This window comes from Chiloscyllium plagiosum, unplaced genomic scaffold (genome assembly GCF_037043375.1).
Source record: "Chiloscyllium plagiosum isolate Xiang-an unplaced genomic scaffold, Cpla_swu_hap1 HiC_scaffold_37, whole genome shotgun sequence".
Classification (NCBI taxonomy): domain Eukaryota; kingdom Metazoa; phylum Chordata; class Chondrichthyes; order Orectolobiformes; family Hemiscylliidae; genus Chiloscyllium; species Chiloscyllium plagiosum.
In genome coordinates, this window is record NW_028270175.1 from 28,338,470 (window position 1) to 28,355,039 (window position 16,570).

The 16,570-nt window shown below is 38.5% G+C and overlaps 1 protein-coding gene across 6 annotated transcripts in view; it reads right to left on the reverse strand.

The window, feature by feature from the left end:
- The window catches only part of prdm2a (PR domain containing 2, with ZNF domain a), a 172,634-nt gene that overhangs the window by 48,091 nt on the left and 107,973 nt on the right, over positions 1 to 16,570 (reverse strand). For 4 of the 6 annotated variants that reach the window (XM_043675654.2, XM_087980537.1, XM_087980536.1 and 1 more), the window contains exon 5: positions 3,311 to 3,463. The exons of 1 other annotated variant lie outside the window; for it this stretch is intronic. In XM_043675654.2, the coding sequence (XP_043531589.1) occupies positions 3,311 to 3,463 (153 nt within the window). Of the gene's footprint in view, positions 1 to 3,310; positions 3,464 to 16,570 lie in introns of those variants that run through there. One more of the 6 variants, XM_087980538.1, reaches the window with a different exon arrangement.

Here is a 16,570-nt window from a genome sequence, read left to right on the forward strand (position 1 = left end):
TCCATCTCTAATTAGCTTGGTTGTGTATCAACAAATTCATCAAACGGCAGCGAAAAGCATTAACAGTCTTTCAGACCCTTTCCTAGTTGCTGAAAGATGTCTTGCTACTGTCGAAGCATAAAAAAGAAGTTGCAAGTTCTCAAATGCTGCTATTTCTTCTTCTATATTCATAAGTCTTTGACTAAAAAGTAAGTAGCTACAGTCATTGCTTCTTTAATTCCATTGCCATTTATGAATGATTTCTCATATTTTGCCAGAAGAGCGCAAATGCAAAATGATGTTCAGTGAAGGCTCGATCCTAAAGATCTGCTGATTTAGAAAAATGATGGTTGAGCTTTCCAAATGGTTCTTTGTTCAAAGCATGCAGTTCAAGAGAAAAATCTTGAATTTATTGTGCATCATTGTGTGGTGTCATTCCAAATTATCTTATTTACTTATTTTTAGGTGGTCCAAATTCATCAATAATCATTACTGCTTCATCTTATTGTTCATGATTTCATGCTATTGCTTGTTGCACTACAGGTAGGCTTCTAAATCCAATACTCTAAAGCAGAGGATTAAAAAAAAAATTCATGGGATGAGAGTGTTACTGGTGGGCCAGTATCTATTGCCTAACCCTAGCTGTTCCTGAGAAGGTTCTTGAATCGCTACAGTCCATGTGCTGTAGGTAGATCCACAATGCTAAATTATACTGTAGGATGTTGCTGTCGACTTTCAAACATGGAGGCACCTTTGTGTGGTCGAGATTTGTTTCTGGGCCCCTGGTCAGCTTGTGAGACTAAACAGCATTCCCCGTGATTTTTCTTAGTCCAGCACAGACTTACTAGATATGGAAATGAAGGGGGAAAAAAACTGCAGGTCTACAGAGAACAGACAAAGGAACAGGACTACTTGAGCTGCTCTTGCAGAGATTCCATAAGGTCATGATGGACTGAAGAGCCAATATTTCTAATACTTTAATATACTGCCTTTGCACATCAGTTCCTAAGGTTTTTTTTTGTTCATATGTTTGTATTGCCACCACAAAACCTATTTTACCCCACAGTGATAGTCCATCTGGACCAAAATGAAACAAATCCAACAAGCTGGCTAAGCTGGTTAAGAGTATGCACTTTTCTCTAGTCATGTGGCTTCTGGAAGTGGGAGTCACGTAGGGGCATGACAATCAACATTTATATGGTGAGGGAACTCAGGCGGCAAGATCAATTGTCAAAGATGTACACAGTGAGGGAAAATGGGCACGCAGAGAGATGGACTATCAGACACTGCAACAGCCAGTCAATTCCAATTTGTGTGTTACAGACCACAATCCTATGGGATATAGAACATCACCAGTGGGAATATTATTGTGTAGAATTTGATGATGTGTACAGTAAGTCCTCACTTAACACTGCCCATTTAACATATTTTTGTTTTAATGTAATACAGCTAATAGGGTATGTTTCTCTGTACTTGGATGGGCCGTACCTACTTAGCTTTTCCAGCATATTCTGCTTTTATTACAGGGAATAAAATGGATTTAGAAAGCAAAGATGCAGATAATCTCATAAGGACAAGAGTGAATAAGCGTGTGGGCCAACAGCATTTGACAAATACTGTGGGAAAAGCAGTTTTAAATTTAGTTCAGTGAGTCCCCGGAGCTCAGGGTGGTGAACATGTGAGCAGGAAATATTCCAAGCAGAAAGTTACCTTTTCCCTTGGAAAGATTTACTTCATTTATTTCATTTAGCACCATAGGAAATCAGCAATATTTCAACTTCTAGCCTGTAATGCTTTTTCATAAATGGAAGGTTGTACAAAACCTAACTTCCTGAGCCTGCAGAATCCATCAAACATTTATTGAAACAGTATCAAAACAGAACTCCACATTGTATCTTAATTCTGTGGATTATGTAACAATTTGTTTGAGTAATCCATGGGATTCCATGACAAATGGTAACTGTTATACCTCTGCATCATTCTAGTTCAGATTAGCTAACTCAACAGAACCTACAAATTGTAACTGGAGCCTTCTAGTTTCTTTGGTTTAGCTTTACACTACTGAGTCTTTTATATACCTGGCCACTGGAGAAAGTTCTATTTATTTAGAAATAATTAAAATACTTGCTTTAGATTTTTCAAGATTTGCTATGAACTGTTTATCCAATACACATGAAATGTTTATACTCAAATACACATTAAATTGTACTTCCAAAATTCCTTCTAAATTTGAGCCTCAAGAGACTATCCCAACGTCTTGGTGTGAACAGTGTTTCAGGGTCAATGAAATACAACACTTACCTTGTGGGTAGTTGCAGTAAAGTTGTGCAAGGACAGGTTTGCACAAATCAAGTATTAAATATAAAATACAAGAAGACAGAGCTCAAGAAAAGACTTTCATCCATGAACAATAAAAATAATGACAAATTTCAAAATCTATTTTATCTGGATGTAAACACAAGAACAACACTGCATGCATAAAATAAAACTTCTGAAAACAAATAGTTTGAAAAACTTTATTAAGATGTAACTGACATTTGTTTCCAATCTTACTGGGTATAGTCGATTAAGGGTTTTGGAATTGGCTGCTTGCTAAAAGAACACAAGCTTCGAGGTTAAAACAGCCACTGCTTTAATTCAGGCTTCATGGGAAAGCACCTTGGACTGTCAGCCTTTCTGGATTACCCTGTAGTCTGTGGGAATGAAAGATTAACCTCCTGGACGCTGCTGCAAAGCTCAAAAGGGACTTTTTAAAAAAAAATCCTTGAATACATGTTTAAAAGTGATGGAGGTATTACAGAACAGAAACAATGGCTGTTCGGATGTCTGGAAACAGTAAGTCATCTGACGAAACCACAAAAGTATATCCACAGTTAGTAACAAAAAATCCCCAAAAGATCAAAATTCAATCCAATTAAGTGACATTTAGATATCCCAAGTTTCTTTCCAATTACAATTTGAAAGCTAAGATAACTAATTGAAAGAAAGTTAAGAAAAGTATAACTTATTTTAGAGCACTATTTGAAAAACTGTTGATGTATTGAACTTTCCATAAGCAGAGATGAGAAGAAAAAGGTAGATGACACAGGCAAGTGTCATGGAATATTTTGGGAGAGAATCAAAAGATGAAATGGATCAAAGTAGCCTCAAAATAATTTTCTATTAAAGAATTTGAGCAAGAGATCCTTACTAGAAAACACAAAAAATACTTAATTCAAACATATATTTATGATGGCTTACACTCGTATGTGTTTATGTGAAGTGGGCAGGGCGAGAGTGTGCAACTTTATGAGAACTTGTACTAATCTTCACATCACAGGGATATGGCTACCTTGAACACTTTGTAGTAGATAGCCCTGTTGATCTCCAGAGGGAAGAGGTTCTGCTCATCGGAGGAGCGAGCCCAGTTCACGTACCGCAACCAGTTGCCTTTGCTTGGATCTGTGGCATCAATACACATCCACCCGAATTGGGGGAAGTAAACCTGAAAGGAGAGAGTTGACCTTAGTTAGTGGTAAGTACTGAGCCAGTCCTCATCACCAATGTTTAGTAACCATCAACAAAACATTTTGTTTTGCATTTTTTGAGGGTTAGGGTAGGAAGAGTTGCAAAGGAAGATTGACAACTTTAGTTTATTTGGCAAACTGCTGAGCTCCATATGTAGCACTTGTTGCAACTATATAGCTACTATGTATTCTTCCAATTCTGTCCTCTCATGCATAGACCAAAACAAAAAGAAAGAAAATTAAACTGGACCTGTCTCTTCTGCGGTATTTGGGCAAAGATTATAAGTACAAAATGAACCCAGCTTAAAGAATATTTTGGCAAAACTTCCTCCAAACAAAAATGAACTGATGACCAATGTATCAATTCATTAGCCTTGTGCAACTCTGCCAAATATGATGGCTTTTAGGATAAAAGGAGAGGATGTGAAGATAAACTTGGTGGATGACCCATTCAATCCCTTACAAGTGTACTCAGGAAGTTTATGACATTGCACACACCTCAGGAAAATGTTCACAGAGATCCTGTAAGCAGATGTCATCAATTTCACACTAATTTTAGGACCAGTGAGGATGTCTTCCTGTCTAACAACACTATAGTTTCAGCAGTCATGTACTAATATGCCCAAGCAATCGTACGTTATCCATGAGAATATGTAGCAGACTAGTGAAATGTATAAAAAAATTACAGCTGAGCCATATCCCAATCAATGTACACTTTCCAAGGGGGTCTCAGGACTAGCATTTTATAATGACTAAACAAACAAATGGATTATGGAATCATGAACTAGTGATGTCTGAAAGACATTAGTAGCTAAGTGTTACCAGGGTTCACACCAATGACAAAGTTTATTTGAATAGGCAACAAGAATTAGTTAATGGTACATCTGGTGCATTAATAGACTTGCTCAATGAGAAAAACAGCGAAAGCCAAAAAATATTAAACGTTTAATCATAAAAGGAGGTAAACTGACAGGAGAAAAGATAGGAGAGAAATTTTCTGACTAGATAACGATTCAGATTTACCAAAATGAACTTTTAACAGTCAGTCATTATGCTTTAATAGGAGGTCACTCCACAGAAGAGTATGACAACCATCTCAATTTTACCTCAAGTCCATAAAATTACTCAATTTTGTGAACATTAATTTCTATAAAACATTGATTTCAAATAATCTCAATTAATGCGACAAGCATTAACTTTTAAATAGTCTATAAAAAGAGGATGGATTAAAGATTGATTTAACCTTGTAGCTTGAAGGGCATTCCTAAGAGTTAGATTAAATATGGCACTCATGAGTGTGACAAATTCAGTGCATAACTCCAGAAAAAGAATGGGGAATGGAACAGTCTGCAGAATTGACATATAATAATTAGGTAGCGTAGGACCAGATTTGACTGGAATCTCATTTAAGGTGAGACGAGGAAGATATACAAGGGACCTGAGGGGCAAATTTTTCACACAGAGCGTGGTGTGCATTTGGAATGAACTGCCAGAGGAAGTGGTAGTGGTGAGTACAATTACACAAGGGGTGACTATTTTTGTTTTTGCAGCGAGTACTTCATGTGTGCAATGAACTGCCAGAGGAAATGTGGATGCAGGTACAGTTACTACATTTAAAAGAATGAAAACCTGGTCAGCATGGACGAGTTGGAACAAAGAGTCTGTTTTCATGCTGTATTAGTCTACTTCTCCAACAGTTGAGAGCCAGGACTTGAGTGACGAATGAGTAATAGTTAAAAATGCTGGAATATTGACACCCACCAAATTGATGGGGATGAGGTCAATAAACTTGAGTAAACAGAGAAGAGAATATATTATCTTAGGAAGGTCAGCACTAACACGTTAATACATTTGTGCAAAAACAATGCATATGGGCTTTAATTAGTAGCTACATACATAGGAAAACTTTACTTCAATTCTTTCTCACCCTCTCAAAAAATGATTCAGCAACTTAATTAAAATTCGACTTACTGGAGATCATTTAGATCTATTTCCTTAGATTGCACACCAGTTAACACAAAATACCTTTGTGCTATTTTACTGAGATTTAATGGATCAATTACAATATTACATTAAAAGAGCACGAAGTACTTTTTCACAAAAATGTTAATCAATGTATTACCTGAGGAAATTGAACCTTTGACAAGTGGAAAAATGGTGATGGATATCTGAAGTTGCCGAAAGGCTTGGGAGGAAAATTGCTTTTGCGTCAGAACGTAGCAGGGAGGTGACACCTGATAATTCGAAAAACATTCAGGTAGTTTGAGCTCCAATTCTCCTGTGCACTTCTCACCTATATTGCAAGATCAGTGTGCCCCCAGTAGCACCAGTAATGCTCCAAAATGCTCTGAAATCTTCAGATCCTTCCTATACCACCAACTGTTCAAGTGGAGCTCAAAACCATCTTTCTAGATCGCTCATTTGCTCCTGGGATTTGAACATGGGCAAGATTTGCAATTACTGCTTATCCCAATTACCTTTGAGGGTAATAAATGCTGTCTTGTAACAATGCGATCTTTCCTTGGAATGAATGAAAAATATCTGAGAAAGTCTTTTCTGAGGATCGAAAGAACAGAACTCTTGGGCTCCTGAAGAGCTCACAAGCCACTAAACCACATTTCTGCTGCTAACTGAGCTGAACAACCCGAAGTTTCCAGGCCTACAAGTTCCACTAGAATGAGCTTTCCAATCTGGCTAGGTACCAGGAAGCTTTCCATCATTTCCAAAATATATTTTTCCAAAGCTCCTAAACCATACAGTCCAAAGCCTTCATTCTCTTCCTAGTGCTTCATATCCTACAGTTTCATTCCAGTCAAGGTGGAGCTTTTAGTAAGACCAATACATATAAAGCACTAATTATAAAACTTGCAACTCATTATGAGCAATTCCATGAGAAATCTCGTAGTAAAAACCAAACCTTCAATACTGTTTTATCTGTAAAGTTGGAACATACCTAAAAATTAAATGTTACAAAGCAAAGATATTCTTATTCCTCAAACCGTTCAAGTCAGTTGGACACCACCTTCCCTGAAACAAATGCAGACTAACAATTGTTGTGCCTTTAAAAAACACTTCATCAACAAGTCCAGTTTATCAACTCTCACCTTTATTAACTACTGCTACTACTGTCCTGCAGTGGCTCATATTATTCATCAGTGTAGATTTTGCAATATCAACATTTCCTTACCATTGGTTGTGGTCTTCTCTATGGTATTTATAGTGGTAGGCATTTGGCTCAACTGGATGAATAACTGGTTTGCAATGGAGAATGATGCAGAGTGGGCTCAATTCCTGTACGTAGTGGGGTCATCATCAAGGCCCTGCCTTCTCAACTGAGGAGTGATACCCTCAGGTTAAACTCATTGGTTGTCGAGAACAGCCTATACAGAATTTCATTTTTCTAATAGAAATGTAAGACGTAGTTATGGATCTTCACAGATCCAAAACTACTGTAATACTTGGTCTCAAAGTCTTGATTTATACATTGGTTTTAAATAAGATATAATTTCTAAAATGTAATTTACACAAGATTTTGGACTAAAGATGAAGCTGCATCCATCTTCCTGCTCTGTATACAGACTGCAGCAGCATTTGGGTTTATTTGATGGAGGGCATCTGGGTATGCTATCACAATCATCTTTCTATAAAAGCTCATGAAACAAGAATTCAAATTCTGTGACTGGTTTCATAGTCTAACTGTCATTCTTATTTGGTTTGAAATCAAAAATCTTGACAACGTTTTCCAAGCCAATGGAAAATAAATACTGGTGCAGTGAAAAATTAACTGCTGCTTGCCATGAGTCATTTTGGCATTGGTGGTGTCAATTAAGTGTATCCCTTGTATAACTTATTGGGTTCTTCTACATGCTTCTGTTATGGATCAGGCCAGACCACCTCAAAACATTTCAAGAAGGTAGCCCAGACCCGAACTTTTCTACTTGTTGTGAACAGGTGTAAAGTGGATATTCCAGGAGTGATGCAGCTGGTCAAAACCCCTTGAGTTTTTAAATAAAACAGAATTTATTTACAGAGTATTGAGTTTTTAAACAAAACAGAATAACTTAACCTATCCAAATACCCAACAAACTATCCCAACTTAATGATGCTGTTCCAAATTCCTGCAACAATCCCCATGTATACCCCCTTGGCAAAAAAAAACAGTAAAATCAAACAGTGTTACAACACAGCAGTGAACCCCTCTGTTAATTAAAGTAAACATCTAGAAAAAGCTCAGCTTGTCTCATAATCTGTTGAAATATGGGTGACAGAAATCCCAAATTCCACCACCTAACGAAAATAATATCAATTTATTTTTTAACTCTAATTGAACATTAAAAACTATTTACAACTCTAAACCCCCCACTTTCTCTTAACTGCTTATTATCTGCCTCCAACGCTATAACTATACACTGTTCCAATAAAATCCTTATTAAAATTACATAAACTTAATTTCAAAATCATACAGCAGCTGGCATCTCCGGTTTCTTTCTCCTATCGGCTAAAGATCTCCCTGGGTCGTCTTCTTTCTTTTTACTGCAAAGATGCTTCATATGAAAAAGATACCTTTAACAGGGAGTGTTTTGCTGGCAGTTATTCTGTCAATGGCAGTTACTCTCTAACTTTTAAAATGCCTCTTCTTTATATCCCAAACATTGGATCGTCTCATTGATTCGGGGTTGGCAAAACAATAAATTCAAACTCGATTGGGTTTTAGTATCCTGAGACATAATTTGAACTGATTGGTTAAATTCAAATTGTTGTCAAAATAGCAACCAACTTAGGTATCTATTTCACAGCTAAATGTTACATATGTTCAATTTTCCAGTTCACTCAGACTGCTAGTTAGTCATATGACAGGTGCTTGTACATTCTCAGTGCAAATTAGCATTCACTCTCTCTTAAAAAGTATAGCATACGCTTTCAACTTCATAACAACAGGGTCTTGCAGGACAGAGAGACATGGCAGAGAGATTCAGCATGGAGCACGTTCTTCCATGTAACTGTTTCTTTGACTGGTAACCTCAAAAACTGACTAGCAGATCTGAACAGCCAGATTGTTAAAAACCAAACCAGAGAAAAGCAGAGCTGGAGAACTGGCCATTCCCCTTTCATTGTACAAGTGTTTGTTTAAAAACTTTAAAGTTTTAAGAAGATAAACCTCGACATTACAGAAACTGTTTACAACCACTCTGGAAAATAAAACGAAGGTAAAAACAAGGACTGCAGATGCTGCAAACCAGAGTCTAGATTAGAGTGGTGCTGGAAAAGCACAGCAGGTCAGGCAGCATCCGAGGAGCAGGAAAATCGACGTTTCGGGCAAAAACCCTTAATAAAATGAAGGACAACCTAACCTTGTTAAAGGAGCAGCATCGTCACACCGATCCCCTCAAAAAAAAATCCAAAGATGACTTCATTTTACAACTCCTTCATCTTACACTATTAGTATACTACAATATCCATATACATTACATTGATTATAAACATACAATTGATTATAAACATAAATATATATGCACTACTACATTCTGTTTCAGTCCATTTACTCCTGCCACCAAATGCTTCCATTTCTCATTCATGTCTCAACAATGCATCGGCAGTCACGTTTTCATATCCTGCCATATGCACAATTTTAAAATTGAATGATTGTAACAAGAAACTCCATCGAAACAGTCTGGAATTTATGTTGTTAAATTTTTCCACAAACTTCAATGGGTTATGATCAGTTTATATAACTGTCTCAGATACGTTACTGGTAACATAAACATTCAAATGTTGTAATGCCAACACGAAGCTCAAAGTCTCCTTCTCAGGTGTCGAATATTTCTGATGAATGTTCAACTTTCTGGAGAAATACCAGACAAGTTTTTCAATCTTTTCGCCGTCTTCCTGTGGGTCAACACCCACATGAGAGAAGGCAAAATCGGATGTAATGGTGTTACAGTTAAATAAATAAAGGTTATTACGAGGGCATGAGAGAGGAACTGACGAAAATCGACTGGAAGCAGAGCCTAGCGGGGAAGACAGTAGAGCAAAAATGGCAGGAGTTTGTAGGTATAATTGAGGACACTGTACAGAGGTTCATTCCCAAAAAAAGATAGATTATCCGGGGAGGGACTAGACAGCCATTGCTGACAAAGGAAGTCAGGAAATGTATCAAAGAAAAAGAGAGATCCTATAAAGTGGCCAAGAGCACTGGGAAATCAGAAGATTGGGAAGGCTACAAAAACAAACAGAGGATAACAAAGAGAGAAATAAGGAAGGGGAGGATCAAATATGAAGGTAGGCTAGCCAGTAATATTAGAAATGATAGTAAAAGTTTCTTTCAATACATAAGAAACAAACGACAGGCAAAAGTAGACATTGGGCCACTTCAAACTGATGCTGGAAGGCTAGTGATGGGAGATAAGGAAATGGCTGGAGAACTTAATAAGTACTTTGCGTCAGTCTTCACAGTGGAAGACATGAGTAATATCCCAACAATTAAAGGGAGTCAGGGGGCTGAGTTGAGTATGGTTGCCATTACAAAAGAGATAGTGCTAGAAAAGCTAAAAGGTCTTAAAATTGACAAATCTCCTGGCCCCGATGGGTTACATCCTCGAGTTCTGAGAGAGGTGGCTGAGGAAATAGCGGAGGCATTGGTTGAGATCTTTCAAAAGTCACTGGAGTCAGGGAAAGTCCCAGAAGATTGGAAGATCGCTGTTGTAACCCCCTTGTTCAAGAAAGGATCAAGACAAAAGATGGAAAATTATAGGCCAATTAGCCTAACCTCAGTTGTTGGTAAAATTCTAGAATCCATCGTTAAGGGTGAGGTTTATAAATTCTTGGAAGAGCAGGGTTGGATTAGAACAAGTCAACATGGATTTAGTAAGGGGAGGTCGTGCCTGACAAACCTGTTGGAGTTCTTTGAAGAGGTGACAAGTAGGTTAGACCAGGGAAACCCAGTGGATGTGGTCTATCTAGATTTCCAAAAGGCCTTTGATAAGGTGCCCCACAGGAGGCTGCTGAGTAAGGTGAGGGTCCATGGTGTTCAAGGTGAGCTACTGGCATGGATTGAGGATTGGCTGTCTGACAGAAGGTACAGAGTTGGGATAAAAGGTTCTTTTTCGGAATGGCAGCCAGTGACAAGCGGTGTCCCGCAGGGTTCAGTGTTGGGGCCGCAGCTGTTCACGTTACATATTAATGATCTGAATGAAGGGACTGAGGGCATTCTAGCGAAGTTTGCCAATGATACGAAGTTAGGTGGACAGGCAGGTAGTACTGAGGAAGTGGGGAGGCTGTAGAAGGATCTAGACAGTTTGGGAGAGTGGTCCAGGAAATGGCTGATGAAACTCAACGTGATCAAATGTGAGGTCTTGTACTTTGGAAAAAAGAATACAAGCATAGACTACTTTCTAAACGGCGAGAAAATTCATAAAGCCAAAGTACAAAGTCGAGGATTCTCTAAAGGTAAACATGCAGGTTGAATCCGTGATTAAGAAAGCGAATGCAATGTTATCATTTATCTCAAGAGGGTTGGAATATAAAAGCAGCGATGTGCTACTGAGCCTTTATAAAGCTCTGGTTAGGCCCCATTTGGAGTACTGTGTCCAGTTTTGGTCCCCACACCTCAGGAAGGACATACTGGCACTGGAGCGTGTCCAGCGGAGATTCACACGGATAATCCCTGAATGGAGGATACGAGGAACGGCCGAGGATCATGGGATTGTATTCATTGGAGTTTAGAAGGTTAAGGGGAGATCTAATAGAAACTTACAAGATAATACATGGCTTGGAAAGGGTGGACACTAAGAGATTGTTTTCGTTAGGCGAAGAGACTAGGACCCGTGGGCACAGCCTTAGAATTAGAGGGGGTAAATTCAGAACAGAAATGCGGAGACATTTCTTCAGCCAGAGAGTGGTGGGCCTGTGGAATTCATTGCCGCGGAGTGCAGTGGAGGCCGGGACGCTAAATGGCTTCAAGGCCGAGATTGATAAATTCTTGATGTCACAAGGAATTAAGGGCTACGGGGAGAATGCTGGTAAGTGGAGTTGAAATGCCCATCAGCCATGATTAAATGGAGGAGTGGACTCAATGGGCCGAATGGCCTTACTTCCACTCCTATGTCTTATGGAATCTCATTGATAGCCATCTTGCATGAGTTTACGTAATTAGGTGCAGCTAACACTGAGACAGTGGTTAACACAACTTTCAAGCTGTCAAATCCACTGTTTACTAAAACTTCTCGCCTTTCTTTAGTAATTCAATGCGTGGGGCAGCCACACTGCTAAAATTTGGTACAAATTTTCAATAAAATTCACTCAATCCCAGGAATCATAGTACTGCTCCTATTTTCAATGGTGTGGTACACTCCCCCAATTACCTGTTTTTGTAGTCCCTGTGGCCATTTGTCCATGTCCAATAACATGGCCCAGGAAAGAGACTTGGGCTTTGGCAAATTCACTTTAGCCAGGTTTATCAGCAAGTCTGCCTCCCAAAGTCTATCAAACAATTCTGAGAAATGTTGCAAATGTTCCTCCCACATGTGACTAAAAATCACCAGGTCATATGTGTATACACAACAAAATTGGTTAATTCAGAAATGACCTTATTGGTTAGTCTCTGAAATGTGGCTGGCATATTTTTCATACCAAACTTTGTGACTTTAAACTGATACAGTTCATCGCTGTTACAAAAGCTGAAATTGTTTTAGCTCATTTGGACAAAACGTACCTGCTAGTATTCTTTGGTCAAGTTGAACTTAGAAATATAAGTTGCTTGTCCCACCTTTTCAACAGTCTTCCAAACATGAAATCAGATATGCATCAGTCTTTGTAACTGCATTAATTTTGCAATAGTCTACACATAATCGTTGGGTACCATCTGGTTTTGGCACCATTACTATAGTTGAGCTTCAGTCACTATTGCTCACTTCAATTATGTCATTTTGGAGCATGCATTCAATCTCCTTTTGAATCTGTGCCAACTTTAGAGGCTTATGTCTATACGATGATGCTTAATTGGAACAGCATCTCATATCTACATCATGCAAAATTAGGTTAATACTTTCTAGTTATCTCCACATATCTCCTTATGCACTAGTAATAACTCTTCAAGGTCATTTTAATTTTCCTCTGAAAGGTAACTCAATTTATTCCAACTTTTGACAACTTCCTCATTGTCCAATTTAATTTGAGGAATGTCCAACTCAGAATCCTTTGAACTTGGTTCTTCACTGTGTTGTAACCAATAACATTCTCCTTTTGCATTCCTTCCCTCGCATATTCACATGACATACCCTGTGAGATTTCTTTCTGTCTGGAGTCCTTATCAAATAGTTCACCTCATTATCTCCTTTCAACTTGATAAGGTCCACTAAACTTTGCTTTTAAAGTTTCACCTACCACTGAAAATAACACCAACACCTTATCACCAATAACAAAATTGAGTTTTTGATTTCTTGCCTGCCTCCCGTTTCATTGTATATTGTGATACTTTGAAATATGATGTCTATCCAACACCCCAGCTCAGTTTAATTGATTCCCTGATATCTGACACATACTCCAAATATGTGGTCTCTGAATTCTGAATTACCAATTTCTCCTTAATCAATTTTAGCAGTCCTCTCATTTCATGCCCAAAGACCAATTCAAATGGACTGAATTTGGTTGATTCATTTGGTGCATCTCTGATTGCAAAAAGTACAAACGGAATTCCCTTATCCTAATCATCTGAATAGTCTCGACTATAAGCCCTCAATATGGTCTTTAAAGACTGATGCCGCCTTTCTAGTGCTCCTTGCGATTCCAGATGGTACACAGTAGGTTTGAATTGTTTTATTCCTAAGCTATCCATAACTTACTTGAATAATTTTGATGTGAAGTTTGACCCTTGATCTTATTGTATCTCTATGGGTAGTCGTATCTACTGAAAAATTTGAGTACCTCTTCCAAAGTCCTTTTAGCAGAGATATTGTGTAATGGAACTCTGGAAATCTAGTGGACACATCCATTATTGTTAACAAATACTGATTCCCATTTTTTGTTTTAGATAGGGGTCCTATGCAATCAATTAAGTCTCTTGTAAAAGGTTCCTCAAATACAGGAATAGGTATTAAAGGTATGAGTTTTATTATGGCCTGTGGTTTTCCAATTACTGACACATATGACGTATCTGGCAAAATTCAACTTCATCCTTGTGCAGTACAAGCCAGTAAAAATGTTTTTATATTTTAGGTTGAGTTTTTCTCACCCTTAAAAGACCCTTAGTTCTTGCACCACCCGCAACACCTCCCTTCTATAACCCACTGGCAATATGACTTCATGAATGTCTGTCCCTTTCTCATCTGCCTGAATAGGTGATGGTCTCCATTTCCTCATTAAGACATCATTCATAAGATAGTAATATTCAGGGATACATCTACATTCTTCCTCCATGTATGCCTTTTGATGTAATTGCTTTAAATTTTCATCTTGCTGCTGTAACTCAGTTAATTTATCTGAGCTATAGATTTCTACTTTGTCAGCCATTTGCTCCTAGCTTGCGTCAACTATTTGATTAAATAGGGTCTCTGCTAATTAATCTTTATCTGTATTCTCCAATCTCTTCTGTTTCAACTGGTGAGTTTGTGACCTCGTTCCCACACAGTCGGGAAAAATCCCAGAATGTGTGTGCTGGGATAGTTCAGTTGCCAGAGTTTCCACTGGCATTTCAACCACAGTAGACAACACTCCTACCTGTAACCAACTATATCATTAGCAAGGACAAATTGTATTCCTGGAGCTGAGAGCTCGACCAGTATTCCAACCGTGATTTTTCCGCTCTTCACTGGACACACGATATAATCGAGCGCTTGTTGTCTCACCCTGAATTCCCATTACTAGCACCGTTTCTGTCAATAGTCCTTCAGAGGTATATATCTCCTCATCTTTCATGATCAAAGATTGAGAGCATCTTGTATCTCTTAATATTGTAAGCTCTTTACCTGGTGATGCTGGTCTATGTGAGTAAACTTTATATTCATAGGTATGTGGATTAAGAAGATCTGGCACTTCCTACTTAACCTGGTTGTACATTAGAGTGCAACTTTCTAGCTTCCACTGTGCTTTCTGTTACTATTCAATGGAATTCACTGGCTTCCCAGTGCTTTTTCTAACCCATCAACACTGATTTTATGTGGCCTACTTTATGGCAGTGAAAACATTGGACCTTTTTAACTTTTCTTTCCTATTCATGGGTTTCCTTTTTACCCTATTTAAGCTTATAAATATAATTATTCTTATGATCTTCACAAAGATCTATCTTTCCCTTTCCATGTGAGGATTTCTCTTTTCCCCAATTTCTATCCCTGACAGATTGAAATTGATGTTGCAAGCCAAACTTTGATTTATGGGTCAACTCATATTCATCAACCATTTCAGCTGCTAATTGTGTCATTTTAACTCTCCACTCCACATGAGTTCTTACTACTTCAGGAAGTGAATTTTTGAACAAAGTTGCAACTTCTTAAGTTAAAACTCCATGTTTCTTCCTTCCACACTCTCCTTTTGTCTCTCTCTTTTTGTTCTGCTAATGTGATTCATTCCTTTTCTCTTTCCTCTGCTTTTAATTGCAATTCAAATAGTTCAATTTCTTTTGCCCTTTCCTTGTCTTTTGCCTCCAACTCAAGCTGCTTCATTTTCAATTGAATCTTAGCCATCTCTAAAGATTCTGATGGCATTTCCAGCAAATCTAAATGCTGAGCTTTTACTGTAATTATCTCTCCTTTCCTCACGGAAGGAGGCAGCTCCAACTCCAGCTTGTCTGCTAATTCCAGCAGCTTGGCTTTATTCACCTCTTCTAAAACCCCAAAAGTCACTTCTGCCACCCTCAGAAAATTCAGTGACTGAAAGAACCATTGCTATCCCAAGCACTGTTTCAACCAACAAAATTCAACACTCAGAACAAAGACACTAATACCTACCACTCGCTGGCTTAGAGTCCAGTAACCTGGAATCCCAAATGAGAACTATAGAACAAAATCCTGCAGACAGCCCCCGGTCTGTTATGGATCAGGGCAGACCACCTCAAAACATTTCAAGGAGGTAGCCCAGACCCTAACTTTTCTAGTTGTTTTAAGCAGGAGTAGAGTGGATATTCCAGGAGGGATGCAGCTGGTCAAACCCCCTTGGTTTTAAACAAAACAGAATTTATTTACAAAGTATCAAATGAAACACAAACTAAATAGAATAGAATGCAGAATATCTTAACCTATCCAAAAACCCAACAAACTATCCCAACTTAATGATGTGGTTTCAAATTCTGGGAACAAGCCCCAATCCCTTGGCAAAAATGGCAAAATCAAACACAGGGTCTTACAGGAGAGAGATGGCAGAGAGATCTTCCATGTAGCTGATTCTTTGACTGGCAGCCTCAAAAAAATTGACTAGCAGCTCTGAACAGCCAGACTGCTAAAAACCAAACTAAACCAGAGATAAGCAGAGTGGGTGAACTGGCCACTCCCCTTTCATTGTACAAGCATTTGTTTAAAAACTTAAAGACTTCTTCAAGTAGGTAAACCCAGACATTTAGTAACCTATGAATGAACGACCCCCCTGAAAATAAACCAACCAAGGACAACCTAATTTTGTCAAAGAGCAGCATTGTCATACTTCAAAACAGTCTCGTGACAAAGTCCCTTCCAAACAGCACAGAGTGTGTACATTTAGGTCACATGGAATGCAGCAGCCCACTATCCTCTTCAAGGGTTTGCCATGATTCTTAAAAAGCAACCCAGGTCTGTCAGTTATTTTCTTTCAAACTTAAACGTGCAAATTTGGAGTCTTGTTGCTATTTTATGGACAACAAATGACTCCTGTCTTGCACTTCTCCAAGCCACGCAGGGCAAATCTGATGAAGTCACATGTGACTTTTCAGTCAAATTTCTCTTGTCTAGTTACATTACTGCAACACGATCATCTCCCTAGTGAATCAGAAAAGTTAATTCCTGAGATGACAGCCACCTTGATGGTCACTGACAATGCATGCCCATTTGGAAAGTTGGTCTTGTCCCAGGAGGGTGCAGATGTTGGCAGTGACTGACTAAAATCCTGAGCCTCCTGAGGCACTG